General features: G+C 60.4%; 1 protein-coding gene across 1 annotated transcript in view; it reads left to right on the forward strand.

The window, feature by feature from the left end:
* Positions 1-5,651: 5,651 nt before the first annotated feature.
* The window catches only part of LOC148134000 (N-acyl-aromatic-L-amino acid amidohydrolase (carboxylate-forming)-like), a 140,874-nt gene continuing 121,715 nt past the window's right edge, over positions 5,652-24,810 (forward strand). The window contains exons 1-2 of the mRNA XM_087985706.1: positions 5,652-5,742; positions 20,571-20,678. Coding sequence (XP_087841832.1) covers positions 20,627-20,678 — 52 coding nt within the window. The 5' untranslated portion in view covers positions 5,652-5,742; positions 20,571-20,626. The remainder of the gene's footprint in view (positions 5,743-20,570; positions 20,679-24,810) is intronic.

Genomic DNA, 24,810 nt, shown 5'->3' on the forward strand with positions numbered 1-24,810 from the left:
CTCACCACCAGGTACATCCATCTCCCCACCAGGTACATCCATCTCCCCACCAGGTACATCCACCTCCCCACCAGGTACATCCACCTCACCACCAGGTACATCCATCTCACCACCAGGTACATCCATCTCCCCACCAGGTACATCCATCTCCCCACCAGGTACATCCACCTCACCACCAGGTACATCCATCTCCCCACCAGGTACATCCACCTCCCCACCAGGTACATCCACCTCCCCACCAGGTACATCCATCTCACCACCAGGTACATCCACCTCCCCACCAGGTACATCCATCTCACCACCAGGTACATCCACCTCACCACCAGGTACATCCATCTCACCACCAGGTACATCCATCTCACCACCAGGTACATCCATCTCACCACCAGGTACATCCATCTCCCCACCAGGTACATCCATCTCACCACCAGGTACATCCATCTCCCCACCAGGTACATCCATCTCCCCACCAGGTACATCCATCTCCCCACCAGGTACATCCACCTCACCACCAGGTACATCCACCTCACCACCAGGTACATCCATCTCCCCACCAGGTACATCCACCTCACCACCAGGTACATCCATCTCACCACCAGGTACATCCATCTCACCACCAGGTACATCCACCTCCCCACCAGGTACATCCATCGCACCACCAGGTACATCCACCTCACCACCAGGTACATCCATCTCACCACCAGGTACATCCATCTCCCCACCAGGTACATCCATCTCACCACCAGGTACATCCATCTCCCCACCAGGTACATCCACCTCCCCACCAGGTACATCCATCTCACCACCAGGTACATCCATCTCCCCACCAGGTACATCCACCTCACCACCAGGTACATCCATCTCCCCACCAGGTACATCCACCTCACCACCAGGTACATCCACCTCACCACCAGGTACATCCATCTCACCACCAGGTACATCCACCTCCCCACCAGGTACATCCATCTCCCCACCAGGTACATCCATCTCCCCACCAGGTACATCCACCTCACCACCAGGTACATTCACCTCACCACCAGGTACATCCACCTCACCACCAGGTACATCCATCTCACCACCAGGTACATCCACCTCCCCACCAGGTACATCCACCTCACCACCAGGTACATCCACCTCACCACCAGGTACATCCACCTCCCCACCAGGTACATCCACCTCACCACCAGGTACATCCACCTCCCCACCAGGTACATCCTCCTCACCACCAGGTACATCCACCTCACCACCAGGTACATCCACCTCCCCACCAGGTACATCCACCTCACCACCAGGTACATCCACCTCCCCACCAGGTACATCCTCCTCACCACCAGGTACATCCACCTCACCACCAGGTACATCCACCTCCCCACCAGGTACATCCACCTCACCACCAGGTACATCCATCTCACCACCAGGTACATCCATCTCCCCACCAGGTACATCCACCTCCCCACCAGGTACATCCACCTCCCCACCAGGTACATCCATCTCCCCACCAGGTACATTCACCTCACCACCAGGTACATCACCTCACCACCAGGTACATCCATCTCCCCACCAGGTACATCCACCTCACCACCAGGTACATCCACCTCACCACCAGGTACATCCATCTCCCCACCAGGTACATCCACCTCCCCACCAGGTACATCCATCTCCCCACCAGGTACATCCACCTCCCCACCAGGTACATCCACCTCCCCACCAGGTACATCCATCTCCCCACCAGGTACATCCACCTCACCACCAGGTACATCCACCTCCCCACCAGGTACATCCACCTCCCCACCAGGTACATCCATCTCACCACCAGGTACATCCATCTCCCCACCAGGTACATCCATCTCACCACCAGGTACATCCACCTCACCACCAGGTACATCCACCTCCCCACCAGGTACATCCATCTCCCCACCAGGTACATCCACCTCACCACCAGGTACATCCACCTCACCACCAGGTACATCCATCTCACCACCAGGTACATCCACCTCCCCACCAGGTACATCCATCTCCCCACCAGGTACATCCATCTCACCACCAGGTACATCCATCTCACCACCAGGTACATCCATCTCCCCACCAGGTACATCCATCTCCCCACCAGGTACATCCACCTCACCACCAGGTACATCCATCTCACCACCAGGTACATCCACCTCCCCACCAGGTACATCCTCCTCACCACCAGGTACATCCACCTCACCACCAGGTACATCCATCTCACCACCAGGTACATCCACCTCCCCACCAGGTACATCCATCTCCCCACCAGGTACATCCATCTCCCCACCAGGTACATCCATCTCACCACCAGGTACATCCACCTCCCCACCAGGTACATCCATCTCACCACCAGGTACATCCATCTCCCCACCAGGTACATCCACCTCACCACCAGGTACATCCACCTCCCCACCAGGTACATCCACCTCCCCACCAGGTACATCCATCTCACCACCAGGTACATCCACCTCACCACCAGGTACATCCATCTCCCCACCAGGTACATCCATCTCCCCACCAGGTACATCCTCCTCACCACCAGGTACATCCATCTCACCACCAGGTACATCCACCTCCCCACCAGGTACATCCACCTCACCACCAGGTACATCCTCCTCACCACCAGGTACATCCACCTCCCCACCAGGTACATCCACCTCCCCACCAGGTACATCCACCTCACCACCAGGTACATCCACCTCCCCACCAGGTACATCCACCTCACCACCAGGTACATCCTCCTCACCACCAGGTACATCCACCTCACCACCAGGTACATCCACCTCCCCACCAGGTACATCCACCTCACCACCAGGTACATCCATCTCCCCACCAGGTACATCCACCTCCCCACCAGGTACATCCATCTCACCACCAGGTACATCCATCTCACCACCAGGTACATCCATCTCCCCACCAGGTACATCCACCTCCCCACCAGGTACATCCATCTCCCCACCAGGTACATCCACCTCCCCACCAGGTACATCCACCTCACCACCAGGTACATCCACCTCCCCACCAGGTACATCCTCCTCACCACCAGGTACATCCACCTCCCCACCAGGTACATCCACCTCACCACCAGGTACATCCACCTCACCACCAGGTACATCCATCTCCCCACCAGGTACATCCACCTCCCCACCAGGTACATCCATCTCCCCACCAGGTACATCCATCTCCCCACCAGGTACATCCATCTCCCCACCAGGTACATCCATCTCCCCACCAGGTACATCCACCTCACCACCAGGTACATCCATCTCCCCACCAGGTACATCCTCCTCACCACCAGGTACATCCACCTCCCCACCAGGTACATCCATCTCCCCACCAGGTACATCCTCCTCACCACCAGGTACATCCTCCTCACCACCAGGTACATCCACCTCCCCACCAGGTACATCCTCCTCACCACCAGGTACATCCATCTCACCACCAGGTACATCCACCTCACCACCAGGTACATCCATCTCCCCACCAGGTACATCCACCTCACCACCAGGTACATCCATCTCACCACCAGGTACATCCATCTCACCACCAGGTACATTTATATTACCACCAGGTACATCCATCTCACCTCCAAGTACATTTATATTACCACCAGGTACATCCATCTCCTCCAGAGCCCACCCCATTCCTTCCGTTCCCTCCCTTCCGCCCTCCTCTCTCTCCCCTAAATCCTCAATTCCCTCCCCCTCTGTCTCTCATTCCCTCCCCCTCTGCTCTCCCTCCACTTCTCTCTCTCTCTCTCCCTCCCTCCTCCTCCCAACTCCCCCCTCTCTGCCCGATTCCCTCTCTCTCCCTCTCCCCCATTCCCTCCCTGTCTCTCCCTCCCTCCCTCCCCCTCCTCCTCTCCCCCATTCCCTCCCTGTCTCTCCCTCCCTCCCTCCCCCTCCTCCTCTCCCCCATTCCCTCCCTGTCTCTCCCCCCCTCCCACCCTCCCTCCTCCTCTCCCCCATTCCCTCCCTGTCTCTCCCTCCCTCCCTCCCTCCTCCTCTCCCCCATTCCCTCCCTGTCTCTCCCCCCCTCCCTCCCTCCCTCCTCCTCTCCCCCATTCCCTCCCTGTCTCTCCCTCCCTCCCTCCCCCTCCTCCTCTCCCCATTCCCTCCCTGTCTCTCCCTCCCTCCTCCTCTCCCCCATTCCCTCCCTGTCTCTCCCCCCCCTCCCTCCCTCCCTCCTCCTCTCCCCCATTCCCTCCCTGTCTCTCCCTCCCTCCTCCTCTCCCCCATTCCCTCCCTGTCTCTCCCTCCCTCCCTCCCTCCCTCCTCCTCTCCCCCATTCCCTCCCTGTCTCTCCCTCCCTCCCTCCCTCCCCACCTCGTCTCTCCCATTCCCTTCCTCTCTTTCCCTCTGTCTCCCCCCCTTCCCCATCTGTTTCTCTCCCACCCCCTTAGACAACCATTACCGTGAGACATGGACATTAACTCACTGCCCCCCCCTCCCCAATCACCACGTTACCCTCTGCCCCCCCCCCCATGCACCACGTTACCCTCTGCCCCCCCATGCACCACGTTACCCTCTGAGCCCCCCCCCATGCACCACGTTACCCTCTGCCCCCCCCATGCACCACGTTACCCTCTGCCCCCCCCCCCATGCACCACGTTACCCTCTGCCCCCCCCATGCACCACGTTACCCTCTGCCCCCCCCCATTACCCTCTGCCCCCCCCATGCACCACGTTACCCTCTGCCCCCCCCCCATGCACCACGTTACCCTCTGCCCCCCCCATGCACCACGTTACCCTCTGAGCCCCCCCCATGCACCACGTTACCCTCTGCCCCCCCCCATGCACCACGTTACCCTCTGCCCCCCCCATGCACCACGTTACCCTCTGAGCCCCCCCCATGCACCACGATACCCACTGCCCCCCCCATGCACCACGTTACCCTCTGCCCCCCCCATGCACCACGTTACCCTCTGAGCCCCCCCCATGCACCACGATACCCACTGCCCCCCCCATGCACCACGTTACCCTCTGCCCCCCCCATGCACCACGTTACCCTCTGCCCCCCCCATGCACCACGATACCCACTGCCCCCCCCATGCACCACGTTACCCACTGCCCCCCCCATGCACCACGTTACCCTCTGCCCCCCCCATGCACCACGTTACCCTCTGAGCCCCCCCCCATGCACCACGTTACCCACTGCCCCCCCCATGCACCACGTTACCCTCTGCCCCCCCAATCACCACGTTACCCTCTGCCCCCCCAATCACCACGTTACCCTCTGCCCCCCCCATGCACCACGTTACCCTCTGCCCCCCCAATCACCACGTTACCCTCTGCCCCCCCCAATCACCACGTTACCCTCTGCCCCCCCCATGCACCACGTTACCCTCTGCCCCCCCCCATGCACCACGTTACCCTCTGCCCCCCCAATCACCACGTTACCCTCTGCCCCCCCCATGCACCACGTTACCCTCTGCCCCCCTCCAATCACCACGTTACCCTCTGCCCCCCCCCATGCACTACGATACCCTCTGCCCTCCCCATTACCCTCTGCCCCCCCCATGCACCACGATACCCTCTGCCCCCCCCCATTACCCTCTGCCCCCCCCCCCCCATGCACCACGTTACCCTCTGCCCCCCCCCCCCAGTGAGTGAACCCTCTCTCTGATCTCTCCCCGACAGAGGACGGGGAATACCTCGAGATGCCGAGTGCTGGATCTCGGACTCAGTCCGGAAAACAAATACTGCCTCAGCACAGTCGGACAACATGGCTTAGGTAAGGGGGGGGGGGGGGGGGGAGGGATGGGGGCCGCAGGGGGGGGGGAGAGGGAGGGGCCAGAGGGGGGAGTGAGGGAGGGGCCGGAGGGGGAGAGAGGGGCCGGAGGGGAGAGAGGGGCCGGAGGGGAGAGAGGGAGGGGCCGGAGGGGGAGAGAGTGGCCGGAGGGGGAGAGAGGGAGGGGCTGGAAGGGGGGGGAGAGGGAGCGGCCGGAGGGGGGGAGGCCGGAGGGGGGAGGGGGGGCCCCGAGTGGGGGGGAGAGGGAGGGGCAGGAGGGGAGAGAGGGGGGGGGGAGCCGGAGGGGGAGAGAGGGAGGGGCTGGAGGGGGGGCCGGAGGGGGAGAGAGGGAGGGGCTGGTGGGGAGAGAGGGGGCGAGCCAGAGGGGGAGAGAGGGAGGGGCCGGAGGGGGAGGGGCCGGAGGGGGAGGGGCCGGAGGGGGAGGGAGGGGAGAGGGAGGGGCCGGAGGGGGAGGGAGATAGGGAGGGGGTGTAGGGGGTTACAGAGATAGGGAGGGGGTGTAGGGGGTTACAGAGATAGGGAGGGGGGTGTAGGGGGTGACAGAGATAGGGAGGGGGTGTGGGGGGTTACAGAGATAGGGAGGGGGTGTAGGGGGTTACAGAGATAGGGAGGGGGTGTAGGGGGTGACAGAGATAGGGAGGGGGTGTAGGGGGTGACAGAGATAGGGAGGGGGTGTAGGGGGTTACAGAGATAGGGAGGGGGTGTAGGGGGTGACAGAGATAGGGAGGGGGTGTAGGGGGTGACAGAGATAGGGAGGGGGTGTAGGGGGGTTACAGAGATAGGGATGGGGTGTAGGGGGTTACAGAGATAGGGAGGGGGTGTAGGGGGGTGACAGAGATAGGGAGGGGGTGTAGGGGGGTTACAGAGATAGGGAGGGGGTGTAGGGGGTTACAGAGATAGGGAGGGGGTGTAGGGGGGTTACAGAGATAGGGAGGGGGGGGGTAGGGGGTTACAGAGATAGGGAGGGGGTGTAGGGGGGTTACAGAGATAGGGAGGGGGTGTAGGGGGTTACAGAGATAGGGAGGGGGTGTAGGGGGTTACAGAGATAGGGAGGGGGTGTAGGGGGGTGACAGAGATAGGGAGGGGGGTGTAGGGGGTGACAGAGATAGGGAGGGGGTGTAGGGGGTTACAGAGATAGGGAGGGGGTGTAGGGGGTTACAGAGATAGGGAGGGGGTGTAGGGGGTGACAGAGATAGGGAGGGGGTGTAGGGGGTGACAGAGATAGGGAGGGGGGTGTAGGGGGTTACAGAGATAGGGAGGGGGTGTAGGGGGTTACAGAGATAGGGAGGGGGTGTAGGGGGTTACAGAGATAGGGAGGAGGTGTAGGGGGGTTACAGAGATAGGGAGGGGGTGTAGGGGGTTACAGAGATAGGGAGGCTGTGTCGGGGGGTTACAGAGATAGGGAGGGGGTGTAGGGGGTTACAGAGATAGGGAGGGGGTGTAGGGGGTTACAGAGATAGGGAGGGGGTGTAGGGGGTGACAGAGATAGGGAGGGGGTGTGGGGGGTTACAGAGATAGGGAGGGGGTGTAGGGGGTTACAGAGATAGGGAGGGGGTGTAGGGGGTGACAGAGATAGGGAGGGGGTGTAGGGGGGTTACAGAGATAGGGAGGGGGTGTAGGGGGTTACAGAGATAGGGAGGGGGTGTAGGGGGGTGACAGAGATAGGGAGGGGGTGTAGGGGGTGACAGAGATAGGGAGGGGGTGTAGGGGGTTACAGAGATAGGGAGGGGGTGTGGGGGTTCACAGAGATAGGGAGGAGGTGTAAGGGGGTTACAGAGATAGGGAGGGGGTGTAGGGGGTTACAGAGATAGGGAGGCTGTGTCGGGGGGTTACAGAGATAGGGAGGGGGGTGTAGGGGGTTACAGAGATAGGGAGGGGGTGTAGGGGTTTACAGAGATAGGGAGGGGGTGTAGGGGGTGACAGAGATAGGGAGGGGGTGTAGGGGGTTACAGAGATAGGGAGGGGGTGTAGGGGGTTACAGAGATAGGGAGGGGGGTGTGGGGGTTCACAGAGATAGGGAGGAGGTGTAAGGGGGTTACAGAGATAGGGAGGGGGTGTAGGGGGTTACAGAGATAGGGAGGCTGTGTCGGGGGGTTACAGAGATAGGGAGGGGGTGTAGGGGGTGACAGAGATAGGGAGGGGGTGTAGGGGGTTACAGAGATAGGGAGGGGGTGTAGGGGTTTACAGAGATAGGGAGGGGGTGTAGGGGGTGACAGAGATAGGGAGGGGGTGTAGGGGGTTACAGAGATAGGGAGGGGGTGTAGGGGGTTACAGAGATAGGGAGGGTGTGTAGGGGGGTTACAGAGATAGGGAGGGGGTGTAGGGGGTTACAGAGATAGGGAGGGGGTGTAGGGGGTGACAGAGATAGGGAGGGGGTGTGGGGGGTTACAGAGATTGGGAGGGAGTGTAGGGGGTTACAGAGATAGGGAGGGGGTGTAGGGGGTGACAGAGATAGGGAGGGGGTGTAGGGGGGTTACAGAGATAGGGAGGGGGGTGTAGGGGGTTACAGAGATAGGGAGGGGGTGTAGGGGGGTTACAGAGATAGGGAGGGGGTGTAGGGGGTTACAGAGATAGGGAGGGGGTGTAGGGGGGTGACAGAGATAGGGAGGGGGTGTAGGGGGTGACAGAGATAGGGAGGGGGTGTAGGGGGGTTACAGAGATAGGGAGGGGGTGTGGGGGTTTACAGAGATAGGGAGGGGGTGTAGGGGGTGACAGAGATAGGGAGGGGGTGTAGGGGGGTTTCAGAGATAGGGAGGGGGTGTAGGGGGTGACAGAGATAGGGAGGGGGTGTAGGGGGGTTACAGAGATAGGGAGGGGGTGTAGGGGGTTACAGAGAGAGGGAGGGGGTGTAGGGGGTTACAGAGATAGGGAGGGGGTGTAGGGGGGTGACAGAGATAGGGAGGGGGTGTAGGGGGGTGACAGAGATAGGGAGGGGGTGTAGGGGGTTACAGAGATAGGGAGGGGGTGTAGGGGGTTACAGAGATAGGGAGGGGGTGTAGGGGGGTGACAGAGATAGGGAGGGGGTGTAGGGGGTGACAGAGATAGGGAGGGGGTGTAGGGGGTTACAGAGATAGGGAGGGGGTGTAGGGGGTTACAGAGATAGGGAGGGGGTGTAGGGGGTGACAGAGATAGGGAGGGGGTGTGGGGGGTTACAGAGATAGGGAGGGGGTGTAGGGGGTTACAGAGATAGGGAGGGGGTGTAGGGGGTGACAGAGATAGGGAGGGGGTGTAGGGGGGTTACAGAGATAGGGAGGGGGTGTAGGGGGTTACAGAGATAGGGAGGGGGTGTAGGGGGGTGACAGAGATAGGGAGGGGGTGTAGGGGGTGACAGAGATAGGGAGGGGGTGTAGGGGGTTACAGAGATAGGGAGGGGGTGTGGGTGGGGTTCACAGAGATAGGGAGGAAGTGTAAGGGGGTTACAGAGATAGGGAGGGGGTGTAGGGGGTTACAGAGATAGGGAGGCTGTGTCGGGGGGTTACAGAGATAGGGAGGGGGTGTAGGGGGTTACAGAGATAGGGAGGGGGTGTAGGGGTTTACAGAGATAGGGAGGGGGTGTAGGGGGTGACAGAGATAGGGAGGGGGTGTAGGGGGTTACAGAGATAGGGAGGGGGTGTAGGGGGTTACAGAGATAGGGAGGGTGTGTAGGGGGGTTACAGAGATAGGGAGGGGGTGTAGGGGGTTACAGAGATAGGGAGGGGGTGTAGGGGGTGACAGAGATAGGGAGGGGGTGTGGGGGGTTACAGAGATTGGGAGGGGGTGTAGGGGGTTACAGAGATAGGGAGGGGGTGTAGGGGGTGACAGAGATAGGGAGGGGGTGTAGGGGGGTTACAGAGATAGGGAGGGGGTGTAGGGGGTTACAGAGATAGGGAGGGGGTGTAGGGGGGTTACAGAGATAGGGAGGGGGTGTAGGGGGTTACAGAGATAGGGAGGGGGTGTAGGGGGGTGACAGAGATAGGGAGGGGGTGTAGGGGGTGACAGAGATAGGGAGGGGGTGTAGGGGGGTTACAGAGATAGGGAGGGGGTGTGGGGGTTTACAGAGATAGGGAGGGGGTGTAGGGGGTGACAGAGATAGGGAGGGGGTGTAGGGGGGTTTCAGAGATAGGGAGGGGGTGTAGGGGGTGACAGAGATAGGGAGGGGGTGTAGGGGGGTTACAGAGATAGGGAGGGGGTGTAGGGGGTTACAGAGAGAGGGAGGGGGTGTAGGGGGGTGACAGAGATAGGGAGGGGGTGTAGGGGGTTACAGAGATAGGGAGGGGGTGTAGGGGGTTACAGAGATAGGGAGGGGGTGTAGGGGGTTACAGAGATAGGGAGGGGGTGTAGGGGGTTACAGAGACAGGGAGGGGGTGTAGGGGGTTACAGAAATAGGGAGGGGGTGTAGGGGGTGTCCGAGATAGGGAGGGGTGTAGGGGGTGACAGAGATAGGGAGGGTTGTGTAGGGGGTGACAGAGATAGGGAGGGGGTGTAGTGGGTGACCGAGATAGGGAGGGGGTGTAGGGGGTTACAGAGATAGGGAGGGGGTGTAGGGGGTTACAGAGACAGGGAGGGGGTGTAGGGGGTGTCCGAGATAGGGAGGGGTGTAGGGGGTGACAGAGATAGGGAGGGTTGTGTAGGGGGTGACAGAGATAGGGAGGGGGTGTAGTGGGTGACCGAGATAGGGAGGGGGTGTAGGGGGTTACAGAGAGAGGGAGGGGGTGGAGGGGGTGACAGAGATAGGGAGGGGGTGTAGGGGGTTACAGAGATAGGGAGGGGGTGTAGGGGGTGACAGAGATAGGGAGGGTTGTGTAGGGGGTGACAGAGATAGGGAGGGGGTGTAGGGGGTTACAGAGAGAGGGAGGGGGTGGAGGGGGTGACAGAGATAGGGAGGGGGTGTAGGGGTTTACAGAGATAGGGAGGGGGTGTAGGGGTTTACAGAGATAGGGAGGGAGTGTGGGGGGGTCACAGAGATAGGGAGGGGGTGTAGGGGGTGACAGAGATAGGGAGAGGGTGTAGAGGGTTACAGAGATAGGGAGGGGGTGTAGGGGTTGACAGAGATAGGGAGGGGGTGTCGGGGGGTTACAGAGATAGGGAGGGGGTGTAGGGGGTTACAGAGATAGGGAGGGGTTGTAGGGGTTTACAGAGATAGGGAGGGGGTGTAGGGGTTGACAGAGATAGGGAGGGGGTGTAGGGGGTGACAGAGATAGGGAGGGGGTGTAGGGGGTGACAGAGATAGGGAGGGGGTGTAGGGGGTGACAGAGATAGGGAGGGGGGGTAGGGGGTTACAGAGATAGGGAGGGGGTGTAGGGGGTGACAGAGATAGGGAGGGGGTGTAGGGGGTGACAGAGATAGGGAGGGGGTGTAGGGGGTGACAGAGATAGGGAGGGGGTGTAGGGGGTGACAGAGATAGGGAGGGGGTGTAGGGGGTGACAGAGATCGGGAGGGGGTGTAGGGGGTTACAGAGATAGGGAGGGGGTGTAGGGGGTGACAGAGATAGGGAGGGGGTGTAGGGGGTGACAGAGATAGGGAGGGGGTGTAGGGGTGACAGAGATAGGGAGGGGGTGTAGGGGGTTACAGAGATAGGGAGGGGGTGTAGTGGGTTACAGAGATAGGGAGGGGGTGTAGGGGGTGACAGAGATAGGGAGGGGGTTTGGGGGGTTACAGAGACAGGGAGGGGGTGTAGGGGGTGACAGAGATAGGGAGGGGGTGTAGGGGGTGACAGAGATAGGGAGGGGGTGTAGGGGTTTACAGAGATAGGGAGGGGGTGTGGGGGGGTCACAGAGATAGGGAGGGGGTGGAGGGGGTTACAGAGATAGGGAGGGGGTGTAGGGGGTGACAGAGATAGGGAGAGGGTGTAGAGGGTTACAGAGATAGGGAGGGGGTGTAGGGGTGACAGAGATAGGGAGGGGGTGTAGGGTTTACAGAGATAGGGAGGGGGTGTAGGGGGTTACAGAGATAGGGAGGGGTGTGGGGGGTTACAGAGATAGGGAGGGGTGGTAGGGGGTGACAGAGACAGGGAGGGGGTGTAGGGGGTGACAGAGATAGGTAGAGGGTGTAGGGGTTTACAGAGATAGGGAGGGGGTGTAGGGGTGACAGAGATAGGGAGGGGTGTGTAGGCGGTGACAGAGATAGGGAGGGGGTGTAGGGGGTGACAGAGATAGGGAGGGGGTGTAGGGGGTGACAGAGATAGGGAGGGAGTGTAGGGGTTTACAGAGATAGGGAGGGGGTGTAGGGGGTGACAGAGATAGGGAGGGGGTGTAGGGGTGACAGAGATAGGGAGGGAGTGTAGGGGTTTACAGAGATAGGGAGGGGGTGTAGGGGGTTAAAGAGATAGGGAGGGGGTGTAGGCGGTGACAGAGATAGGGAGGGGGTGTAGGGGGTGACAGAGATAGGGAGGGGGTGTAGGGGGTGACAGAGATAGGGGAGGGGGTGTAGGGGTTTACAGAGATAGGGAGGGGGTGTCGGGGGTTACAGAGATAGGGAGGGGGTGTATGGGTTTACAGAGATAGGGAGGGGGTGTGGGGGGGTTACAGAGATAGGGAGGGGGTGTAGGGGTTTACAGAGATAGGGAGGGGGTGTAGGGGGTTACAGAGATAGGGAGGGGGTGTAGGGGGTGACAGAGATAGGGAGAGGGTGTAGGGGGTTACAGAGATAGGGAGGGGGTGTAGGGGGTGACAGAGATAGGGAGGGGGTGTAGGGGGTGACAGAGATAGGGAGGGGGTGTAGGGGGTGACAGAGATAGGGAGGGGGTGTAGGGGGTGACAGAGATAGGGAGGGGGTGTAGGGGGTGACAGAGATAGGGAGGGGGTGTAGGGGTGACAGAGATAGGGAGGGTGTGTAGGGGGTTACAGAGATAGGGAGGGGATGTAGGGGGTTACAGGGATAGGGAGGGGGTTTGGGGGGTTACAGAGATAGGGAGGGGGTGTAGGGGGTGACAGAGATAGGGAGGGGGTGTAGGGGGTGACAGAGATAGGGAGGGGGTGTAGGGGGTTACAGAGATAGGGAGGGGGTGTAGGGGGTGACAGAGATAGGGAGGGGGTGTAGGGGGTGACAGAGATAGGGAGGGGGTGTAGGGGGTTACAGAGATAGGGAGGGGGTGTAGGGGGTGACAGAGATAGGGAGGGGGTGTAGGGGGTTACAGAGATAGGGAGGGGGTGTAGGGGGTGACAGAGATAGGGAGGGGGTGGAGGGGGTGACAGAGATAGGGAGGGGATGTAGGGGGTTACAGGGATAGGGAGGGGGTTTGGGGGGTTACAGAGATAGGGAGGGGGTGTAGGGGGTGACAGAGATAGGGAGGGGGTGTAGGGGGTGACAGAGATAGGGAGGGGGTGGAGGGGGTGACAGAGATAGGGAGGGGGTTTGGGGGTTTACAGAGATAGGGAGGGGGTGTAGGGGGTTACAGAGATAGGGAGGGGGTGTAGGGGGTTACAGGATAGGGAGGGGGTGTTGGGGGTTACAGAGATAGGGAGGGGGTGTAGGGGGGTACTGAGATAGGGAGGGGGTGTAGGGGGTTAGAGATAGGGAGGGGGTGTAGGGGGTTACAGAGATAGGGAGGGGGTGTAGGGGGTTACAGAGATAGGGAGGGGGTGTAGGGGGTTACAGAGATAGGGAGGGGGTGTAGGGGGTTACAGAGATAGGGAGGGGGTGTAGAGGGTTACAGAGATAGGGAGGGGGTGTGGGGGTTTACAGAGATAGGGAGGGGGTGTAGGGGGGTTACAGAGATAGGGAGGGGGTGTCGGGGGTTACAGAGACAGGGAGGGGGTGTAGGGGGTTACAGAGATAGGGAGGGGGTGTAGGGGGTTACAGAGATAGGGAGGGGGTGTAGGGGGTTACAGAGATAGGGAGGGGGTGTAGGGGGTTACAGAGATAGGGAGGGGGTGTCGGGGGTTACAGGGATAGGGAGGGGGTGTAGGGGGTTACAGAGATAGGGAGGGGGTGTAGGGGGTTACAGAGATAGGGAGGGGGTGGAGGGGGTTACAGAGATAGGGAGGGGATGGAGGGGGTTACAGAGATAGGGAGGGGGTGTAGGGGGGTTACAGAGATAGGGAGGGGGTAAGGGGGTTACAGAGCTAGGGAGGGGGTGTAGGGGGGTTACAGAGATAGGGAGGGGGTGCAGGGGGTTACAGAGACAGGGAGGGGGTGTAGGGGGTTACAGAGACAGGGAGGGGGTGTAGGGGGTTACAGAGATAGGGAGGGGGTGTAGGGGGTTACAGAGATAGGGAGGGGGTGTAGGGGGTTACAGAGATAGGGAGGGGGTGTAGGGGGTTACAGAGATAGGGAGGGGGTGTAGGGGGTGACCGAGATAGGGAGGGGTGTAGGGGGTGACAGAGACAGGGAGGGGGTGTAGGGGGTTACAGGGATAGGGAGGGGGTGTAGGGGGTGACAGAGATAGGGAGGGGGTGTAGGGGGTTACAGAGATAGGGAGGGGGTGTAGGGGGTGACCGAGATAGGGAGGGGGTGTAGGGGGTTACAGGGATAGGGAGGGGGTGTAGGGGGTGACAGAGATAGGGAGGGGGTGTAGGGGGTTACAGGGATAGGGAGGGGGTGTAGGGGGGGTTACAGAGAGAGGGAGGTTGTGTAGGGGGTTACAGAGATAGGGAGGGGGTGTAGGGGGTTACAGAGATAGGGAGGGGTGTAGGGGGCTACAGGGATAGGGAGGGGGTGTAGGGGTTTACAGAGATAGGGAGGGGGTGTAGGGGGTTACAGAGATAGGGAGGGGGTGTAGGGGGTGACAGAGATAGGGAGGGGGTGTAGGGGTTTACAGAGATAGGGAGGGGGTGTCGTGGGTTACAGAGATAGGGAGGGGGTGTAGGGGTTTACAGAGATAGGGAGGGGGTGTAGGGGTTTACAGAGATAGGGAGGGGGTGTGGGGGGGTCACAGAGATAGGGAGGGGGTGGAGGGGGTTACAGAGATAGGGAGGGGGTGTAGGGGGTGACAGAGATAGGGAGAGGGTGTAGAGGGTTACAGAGATAGGGAGGGGGTGTAGGGGGGTTACAGAGATAGGGAGGGGGTGCAGGGGGTTACAGAGACAGGGAGGGGGTGTAGGGGGTTACAGAGACAGGGAGGGGGTGTAGGGGGTTACAGAGATAGGGAGGGGGTGTAGGGGGTTACAGAGATAGGGAGGGGGTGTAGGGGGTTACAGAGATAGGGAGGGGGTGTAGGGGGTGACCGAGATAGGGAGGGGTGTAGGGGGTGACAGAGACAGGGAGGGGGTGTAGGGGGTTACAGGGATAGGGAGGGGGTGTAGGGGGTGACAGAGATAGGGAGGGGGTGTAGGGGGTTACAGAGATAGGGAGGGGGTGTAGGGGGTGACCGAGATAGGGAGGGGGTGTAGGGGGTTACAGGGATAGGGAGGGGGTGTAGGGGGTGACAGAGATAGGGAGGGGGTGTAGGGGGTTACAGGGATAGGGAGGGGGTGTAGGGGGGGTTACAGAGAGAGGGAGGTTGTGTAGGGGGTTACAGAGATAGGGAGGGGGTGTAGGGGGTTACAGAGATAGGGAGGGGGTGTAGGGGGTTACAGGGATAGGGAGGGGGTGTAGGGGGGTACAGAGATAGGGAGGGGGTGTTGTGGGTGACCGAGATAGGGAGGGGGTGTAGGGGGTTACAGAGAGAGGGAGGGGGTGTAGGGGGTTACAGAGATAGGGAGGGGGTGTAGGGGGTTACAGGGATAGGGAGGGGGTGTAGGGGGGTACAGAGATAGGGAGGGGGTGTCGGGGGTTACAGGGATAGGGAGGGGGTGTAGGGGGTTACAGAGATAGGGAGGTGGTGTCGGGGGTTACAGGGATAGGGAGGGGGTGTAGGGGGTTACAGAGATAGGGAGGGGGTGTAGGGGGTTACAGAGATAGGGAGGGGGTGTAGGGGGTTACAGGGATAGGGAGGGAGTGTAGGGGGTTACAGAGATAGGGAGGGGGTGTAGGGGGTTACAGAGGTAGGGAGGGGGTGTAGGGGGTGACAGAGGTAGGGAGGGGGTGTAGGGGGTGACAGAGATAGGGAGGGGGTGTAGGGGGTTACAGAGACAGGGAGGGGGTGTAGGGGGTTACAGGGATAGGGAGGGGGTGTAGGGGGTTACAGAGATAGGGAGGGGGTGTAGGGGGTTACAGAGACAGGGAGGGGGTGTCGGGTGTTACAGAGACAGGGAGGGGGTGTAGGGGGTTACAGAGATAGGGAGGGGGTGTAGGGGGTTACAGAGACAGGGAGGGGGTGTAGGGGGTTACAGAGATAGGGAGGGGGTGTAGGGGGTTACAGAGATAGGGAGGGGGTGTCGGGGGATACAGAGATAGGGAGGGGGTGTCGGGGGTTACAGGGATAGGGAGGGGGTGTAGGGGGTTACAGAGATAGGGAGGGGGTGTCGGGGGTTACAGGGATAGGGAGGGGGTGTAGGGGGTTACAAGATAGGGGGTGTAGGGGGTTACAGAGAGAGGGAGGGGGTGTAGGGGGTTACAGAGATAGGGAGGGGGTGTCGGGGGTGACAGAGATAGGGAGGGGTGTGGGGGGTTACAGAGATAGGGTGGGGGTGTAGGGGGTGACAGAGATAGGGAGGGGATGTAGGGGGTTACAGAGATAGGGAGGGGGTGTAGGGGGGTTACAGAGATAGGGAGGGGGTGTAGGGGGGTACAGAGATAGGGAGGGGGTGTCGGGGGTTACAGGGATAGGGAGGGGGTGTAGGGGGTGACAGAGATAGGGAGGGGGTGTTGTGGGTGACCGAGATAGGGAGGGGGGGTAGGGGGTTACAGAGAGAGGGAGGGGGTGTAGGGGGTTACAGAGATAGGGAGGGGGTGTCGGGGGTTACAGGGATAGGGAGGGGGTGTAGGGGGTTACAGAGATAGGGAGGGGGTGTAGGGGGTTACAGAGATAGGGAGGGGGTGTAGGGGGTGACCGAGATAGGGAGGGGGTGTAGGGGGTTACAGAGAGAGGGAGGGGGTGTAGGGGGTGACCGAGATAGGGAGGGGGTGTAGGGGGTTACAGGGATAGGGAGGGGGTGTAGGGGGTGACAGAGATAGGGAGGGGGTGTAGGGGGTTACAGGGATAGGGAGGGGGTGTAGGGGGTGACAGAGATAGGGAGGGGGTGTTGTGGGTGACCGAGATAGGGAGGGGGTGTAGGGGGTTAAAGAGAGAGGGAGGGGGTGTAGGGGGTTACAGAGATAGGGAGGGGGTGTCGGGGGTTACAGGGATAGGGAGGGGGTGTCGGGGGTTACAGGGATAGGGAGGGGGTGTAGGGGGTTACAGAGATAGGGAGGGGGTGTAGGGGGTTACAGAGATAGGGAGGGGGTGTAGGGGGTTACAGGGATAGGGAGGGAGTGTAGGGGGTTACAGAGATAGGGAGGGGGTGTAGGGGGTTACAGAGGTAGGGAGAGGGTGTAGGGGGTGACAGAGGTAGGGAGGGGGTGTAGGGGGTGACAGAGATAGGGAGGGGGTGTAGGGGGTTACAGAGACAGGGAGGGGGTGTAGGGGGTTACAGGGATAGGGAGGGGGTGTAGGGGGTTACAGAGATAGGGAGGGGGTGTAGGGGGTTACAGAGACAGGGAGGGGGTGTCGGGTGTTACAGAGACAGGGAGGGGGTGTAGGGGGTTACAGAGATAGGGAGGGGGTGTAGGGGGTTACAGAGACAGTGAGGGGGTGTAGGGGGTTACAGAGATAGGGAGGGGGTGTAGGGGGTTACAGAGATAGGGAGGGGGTGTCGGGGGATACAGAGATAGGGAGGGGGTGTCGGGGGTTACAGGGATAGGGAGGGGGTGTAGGGGGTTACAGAGATAGGGAGGGGGTGTCGGGGGTTACAGGGATAGGGAGGGGGTGTAGGGGGTTACAAGATACGGGGTGTAGGGGGTTACAGAGAGAGGGAGGGGGTGTAGGGGGTTACAGAGATAGGGAGGGGTGTGGGGGGTTACAGAGATAGGGTGGGGGTGTAGGGGGTGACAGAGATAGGGAGGGGGTGTGGGGGGTTACAGAGATAGGGAGGGGGTGTAGGGGGTTACAGAGACAGGGAGGGGGTGTAGGGGGGTACAGAGATAGGGAGGGGGTGTCGGGGGTGTCGGGGATATGGAGGGGGTTTCGGGGGTGTCGGGGGTTACAGAGACAGGGAGGGGGCGTGGGGGGTTACAGAGATAGGGAGGGGGTGTAGGGGGTTACAGAAATAGGGAGGGGGTGTAGGGGGTGACAGAGATCGGGAGGGTTGTGTAGGGGGTGACAGAGATAGGGAGGGGGTGTAGGGGGTGACAGAGATAGGGAGGGGGTGTAGGGGGTTACAGAGATAGGGAGGGGGTGTCGTGGGTTACAGAGATAGGGAGGGGGTGTAGGGGTTTACAGAGATAGGGAGGGGGTGTGGGGGGGTCACAGAGATAGGGAGGGGGTGTAGGGGGTGACAGAGATAGGGAGGGGGTGTAGGGGGTGACAGAGATAGGGAGGGGGTGTAGGGGGTTACAGAGATAGGGAGGGGGTGTAGGGGGGTACAGAGATAGGGAGGGGGTGTAGGGGGTTACAGAGATAGGGAGGGGGTGTAGGGGGTTACAGAGATAGGGAGGGAGTGTAGGGGGTTACAGAGATAGGGAGGGGGTGTAGGGGGTGACAGAGATAGGGAGGGGGTGTAGGGGGTGACAGAGATAGGGAGAGGGTGTAGGGGGTGACAGAGATAGGGAGGGGGTGTAGGGGGTGACAGAGATAGGGAGGGGGTGTAGGGGTGACAGAGATAGGGAGGGGGTGTAGGGGTTGACAGAGATAGGGAGGGGGTGTCGGGGGGTTACAGAGATAGGGAGGGGGTGTAGGGGGTTACAGAGATAGGGAGGGGGTGTAGGGGGTTACAGAGATAGGGAGGGGGTGTAGGGGGTTACAGAGATAGGGAGGGGGTGTAGGGGTTACAGAGATAGGGAGGGGGTGTAGGGGGTTACAGAGATAGGGAGGGGGTGTAGGGGGTGACAGAGATAGGGAGGGGGTGTAGGGGGTGACAGAGATAGGGAGGGGGTGTAGGGGTTGACAGAGATAGGGAGGGGGTGTAGGGGGTGACAGAGATAGGGAGGGGGTTTGGGGGGTTACAGAGATAGGGATGGGGTGTAGGGGGTTACAGAGATAGGGAGGGGGTGTAGGGGGTGACAGAGATAGGGGGGGGGTGTAGGGGGTGACAGAGATAGGGAGGGGGTGTAGGGGGTGACAGAGATAGGGAGGGGGTGTAGGGGGTTACAGAGATAGGGAGGGGGTGTAGGGGGTGACAGAGATAGGGAGGGGGTTTGGGGGGTTACAGAGACATGGAGGGGGTGTAGGGGGTGACAGAGATAGGGAGGGTGTGTAGGGGGTTACAGAGATAGGGAGGGGGTGTAGGGGGGTTACAGAGATAGGGAGGGGGTGGAGGGGGTTACAGAGATAGGGAGGGGTGTAGGGGGTGACAGAGATAGGGAGGGGGTGTAGGGGGTGACAGAGATAGGGAGGGGGTGGAGGGGGTTACAGAGATAGGGAGGGGTGTAGGGGGTGACAGAGATAGGGAGGGGGTGGAGGGGGTTACAGAGATAGGGAGGGGTGCAGGGGGTGACAGAGATAGGGAGGGGGTGTAGGGGGGTTACAGAGATAGGGAGGGGGTGGAGGGGGTGACAGAGATAGGGAGGGGGTGTAGGGGGTGACAGAGATAGGGAGGGGGTGTAGGGGGTTACAGAGATAGGGAGGGGGTGTAGGGGGTTACAGAGATAGGGAGGGGGTGTAGGGGGTTACAGGGATAGGGAGGGGGTGTAGGGGGTTACAGAGACAGGGAGGGGGTGTAGGGGGTTACAGAGATAGGGAGGGGGTGTAGGGGGTTACAGAGATAGGGAGGGGGTGTAGGGGGTTACAGGGATAGGGAGGGGGTGTAGGGGGTTACAGGGATAGGGAGGGGGTGTAGGGGGTTACAGGGATAGGGAGGGGGTGTAGGGGGTTACAGAGATAGGGAGGGGGTGTAGGGGGTTACAGAGATAGGGAGGGGGTGTAGGGGGTTACAGGGATAGGGAGGGGGTGTAGGGGGTTACAGAGATAGGGAGGGGGTGTCGGGGGTTACAGGGATAGGGAGGGGGTGGAGGGGGTTACAGAGATAGGGAGGGGGTGTGGGGGTTTACAGAGATAGGGAGGGGGTGTCGGGGGTTACAGAGATAGGGAGGGGGCGTGGGGGGTCACAGAGATAGGGAGGGGGTGTAGGGGTTTACAGAGATAGGGAGGGGGTGTAGGGGGTTACAGAGATAGGGAGGGGGTGTCGGGGGTGTCGGGGGTGTAGGGGGTTACAGGGATAGGGAGGGGGTGTAGGGGGTGACAGAGATAGGGAGGGGGTGTAGGGGGTGACAGAGATAGGGAGGGGGTGTAGGGGGTTACAGAGATAGTGAGGGGGTGTAGGGGGTTACAGAGATAGGGAGGGGGTGTCGGGGGGTTACAGGGATAGGGAGGGGGTGTCGGGGGGTTACAGGGATAGGGAGGGGGTGTCGGGGGGTTACAGGGATAGGGAGGGGGTGTCGGGGGGTTACAGGGATAGGGAGGGGGTGTAGGGGGTTACAGAGATAGGGAGGGGGTGTAGGGGGTTACAGAGATAGGGAGGGGGTGTAGGGGGTTACAGAGATAGGGAGGGGGTGTAGGGGGGTGACAGAGATAGGGAGGGGGTGTCGGGGGGTTACAGGGATAGGGAGGGGGTGTAGGGGGTTACAGGGATAGGGAGGGGGTGTCGGGGGGTTACAGGGATAGGGAGGGGGTGTCGGGGGGTTACAGGGATAGGGAGGGGGTGTCGGGGGTTACAGGGATAGGGAGGGGGTGTCGGGGATATGGAGGGGGTGTCGGGGGTGAGTGCTGGGGGACCTGGATGGACTGACCTGTCCTGATCACTGATGAATCGTTGCAGGAATTGAAGTGGGCCCCCAGCCCCAGGGGGTGGTGAGGGCAGAAAATGTAGCAAGGATGAGGAGGATCGTTCATGCCGCACTGGACTTTGTTGAGCTATTCAACCAAGGTAGGAATCACCAGTGCTCAATCAGTCCCCAAACCAATCCCAATGCCCCCCGCTCTCTCTCCCCATAGCCCTGTATCGATCCCCAAACTAATCCCACTGTCCCCCCGCTCTCTCCCCATAGCCCTGTATCCATCCCCAAACTAATCCCACTGCCCCCCGCTCTCTCCCCCCATAGCCCTGTATCCATCCCCAAACTAATCCCACTGTCCCCCCGCTCTCTCCCCATAGCCCTGTATCAATCCCCAAACTAATCCCACTGTCCCCCCGCTCTCCCCCCATAGCCCTGTATCCATCCCCAAACTAATCCCACTGTCCCCCCGCTCTCTCCCCATAGCCCTGTATCCATCCCCAAACTAATCCCACTGTCGCCCCGCTCTCTCTCCCCATAGCCCTGTATCGATCCCCAAACTAATCCCACTGTCCCCCCACTCTCTCTCCCCATAGCCCTGTATCCATCCCCAAACTAATCCCACTGTCGCCCCGCTCTCTCTCCCCATAGCCCTGTATCCATCCCCAAACTAATCCCACTGTCCCCCCGCTCTCTCCCCATAGCCCTGTATCCATCCCCAAACTAATCCCACTGCCCCCCGCTCTCTCCCCCCATAGCCCTGTATCCATCCCCAAACTAATCCCACTGTCCCCCCGCTCTCTCTCCCCATAGCCCTGTATCCATCCCCAAACTAATCCCACTGTCCCCCGCTCTCTCCCCATAGCCCTGTATCAATCCCCAAGCTAATCCCACTGTCCCCCCGCTCTCTCTCCCCATAGCCCTGTATCGTTCCCCAAACTAATCCCACTGTCCCCCCGCTCTCTCCCCCCATAGCCCTGTATCGTTCCTCAAACTAATCCCACTGTCCCCCCACTCTCTCTCCATAGCCCTGTATCGTTCCCCAAACGAATCCCACTGTCCCCCCGCTCTCTCCCCATAGCCCTGTATCGTTACCCAAACTAATCCCACTGTCCCCCCGCTCTCTCTCCCCATAGCCCTGTATCGTTCCCCAAACTAATCCCACTGTCCCCCCGCTCTCTCTCCCCGTAGCCCTGTATCGTTCCCCAAACTAATCCCACTGTCCCCCCGCTCTCTCTCCCCATAGCCCTGTATCGTTCCCCAAACTAATCCCACTGTCCCCCCGCTCTCTCTCCCCATAGCCCTGTATCGATCCCCAAACTAATCCCACTGTCCCCCCGCTCTCTCTCCCCATTGCCCTGTATCGATCCCCAAACTAATCCCACTGTCCCCACTCTCTCTCCCCATAGCCCTGTATCCATCCCCAAACTAATCCCCCTGTCCCCCCGCTCTCTCTCCCCATAGCTCTGTATCGATCCCCAAACTAATCCCACTGTCCCCCCCGCGCTCTCCCCATAGCCCTGTATCGATCCCCAAACTAATCCCACTGTCCCCCCGCTCTCTCTCCCCATAGCCCTGTATCGATCCCCAAACTAATCCCACTGTCCGCCCGCTCTCTCTCCCCAAAGCCCTGTATCGTTCCCCAAACTAATCCCACTGTCCCCCCGCTCTCTCTCCCCATAGCCCTGTATCGTTCCCCAAACTAATCCCACTGTCCCCCCAGCTCTCTCCCCATAGCCCTGTATCGATCCCCAAACTAATCCCACTGTCCCCCCGCTCTCTCTCCCCATAGCCCTGTATCGATCCCCAAACTAATCCCACTGTCCCAGCTCTCTCCCCATAGCCCTGTATCGATCCCCAAACTAATCCCACTGTCCCCGCTCTCTCTCCCCATAGCCCTGTATCGATCCCCAAACTAATCCCACTGTCCCCCCGCTCTCTCTCCCCATAGCCCTGTATCGATCCCCAAACTAATCCCACTGTCCCCCCGCTCTCTCTCCCCATAGCCCTGTATCGTTCCCCAAACTAATCCCACTGTCCCCCCGCGCTCTCTCCCCATAGCCCTGTATCGTTCCCCAAACTAATCCCACTGTCCCCCCGCTCTCTCTCCCCATAGCCCTGTATCGTTCCCCAAACTAATCCCACTGTCCCCCCGCTCTCTCTCCCCATAGCCCTGTATCGATCGCCAAACTAATCCCACTGTCCCCCCGCTCTCTCTCCCCATAGCCCTGTATCCATCCCCAAACTAATCCCACTGCCCCCCGCTCTCTCCCCCCATAGCCCTGTATCGATCCCCAAACTAATCCCACTGTCCCCCCCGGTCTCTCCCCATAGCCCTGTATCGTTCCCCAAACTAATCCCACTGTCCCCCCGCTCTCTCTCCCCATAGCCCTGTATCGTTCCCCAAACTAATCCCACTGTCCCCCCGCTCTCTCTCCCCATAGCCCTGTATCGATCCCCAAACTAATCCCACTGTCCCCCCCGCTCTCTCTCCCCATAGCCCTGTATCGATCCCCAAACTAATCCCACTGTCCCCCCGCTCTCTCTCCCCATAGCCCTGTATCCATCCCCAAACTAATCCCACTGTCCCCCCGCTCTCTCTCCCCATAGCCCTGTATCGTTCCCCAAACTAATCCCACTGTCCCCCCCGCTCTCTCTCCCCATAGCCCTGTATCGATCCCCAAACTAATCCCACTGTCCCCCCCGCTCTCTCCCCATAGCCCTGTATCGTTCCCCAAACTAATCCCACTGTCCCCCCGCTCTCTCTCCCCATAGCCCTGTATCGATCCCCAAACTAATCCCACTGTCCCCCCGCTCTCTCTCCCCATAGCCCTGTATCGATCCCCAAACTAATCCCACTGTCCCCCCGCTCTCTCTCCCCATAGCCCTGTATCGTTCCCCAAACTAATCCCACTGTCCCCCCGCTCTCTCTCCCCATAGCCCTGTATCGTTCCCCAAACTAATCCCACTGTCCCCCCGCTCTCTCTCCCCATAGCCCTGTATCGTTCCCCAAACTAATCCCACTGCCCCCCGGCTCTCTCCCCATAGCCCTGTATCGATCCCCAAACTAATCCCACTGTCCCCCCGCTCTCTCCCCATAGCCCTGCATCAATCCCCAAACTAATCCCACTGTCCCCCCGCTCTCTCCCCATAGCCCTGTATCGATCCCCAAACTAATCCCACTGTCCCCCCGCTCTCTCCCCATAGCCTTGTATCGATCCCCAAACTAATCCCACTGTCCCCCCGCTCTCTCCCCATAGCCCTGTATCAATCCCCAAACTAATCCCACTTTCCCCCGCTCTCCCCATAGCCCTGTAACGATCCCCAAACTAATCCCACTGTCCCCCCGCTCTCTCCCCATAGCCCTGTATCCATCCCCAAACTAATCCCACTGTCCCCCCGCTCTCTCCCCATAGCCCTGTATCGATCCCCAAACTAATCCCACTGTCCCCCCGCTCTCTTTCCCCATAGCCCTGTATCGATCCCCAAACTAATCCCACTGTCCCCCCGCTCTCTCCCCATAGCCCTGTATCGTTCCCCAAACTAATCCCACTGTCCCCCCGCTCTCTCCCCATAGCCCTGTATCGTTCCCCAAACTAATCCCACTGTCCCCCCGCTCTCTCCCCATAGCCCTGTATCGATCCCCAAACTAATCCCACTGTCCCCCCCGCTCTCTCCCCATAGCCATGTATCGTTCCCCAAACTAATCCCACTGTCCCCCCGCTCTCTCCCCATAGCCCTGTATCGTTCCCCAAACTAATCCCACTGTCCCCGCTCTCTCTCCCCATAGCCATGTATCGTTCCCCAAACTAATCCCACTGTCCCCCCGCTCTCTCCCCATAGCCCTGTATCGTTCCCCAAACTAATCCCACTGTCCCCGCTCTCTCTCCCCATAGCCCTGTATCGTTCCCCAAACTAATCCCACTGCCCCCCCGCTCTCTCTCCCCATAGCCCTGTATCGATCCCCAAACTACTCCCACTGTCCCCGCTCTCTCTCCCCATAGCCCTGTATCGTTCCCCAAACTAATCCCACTGTCCCCCCGCTCTCTCTCCCCATAGCCCTGTATCGATCCCCAAACTAATCCCACTGTCCCCCCGCTCTCTCTCCCCATAACCCTGTATCGATCCCCAAACTAATCCCACTGTCCCCCCGCTCTCTCTCCCCATAGCCCTGTATCGTTCCCCAAACTAATCCCACTGTCCCCCCGCTCTCTCTCCCCATAGCCCTGTATCGATCCCCAAACTAATCCCACTGTCCCCCCGCTCTCTCTCCCCATAGCCCTG

The sequence above is a fragment of the Chiloscyllium plagiosum genome, unplaced genomic scaffold, assembly GCF_037043375.1.
Source record: "Chiloscyllium plagiosum isolate Xiang-an unplaced genomic scaffold, Cpla_swu_hap1 HiC_scaffold_133, whole genome shotgun sequence".
NCBI classification, from domain to species: Eukaryota; Metazoa; Chordata; class Chondrichthyes; order Orectolobiformes; family Hemiscylliidae; genus Chiloscyllium; species Chiloscyllium plagiosum.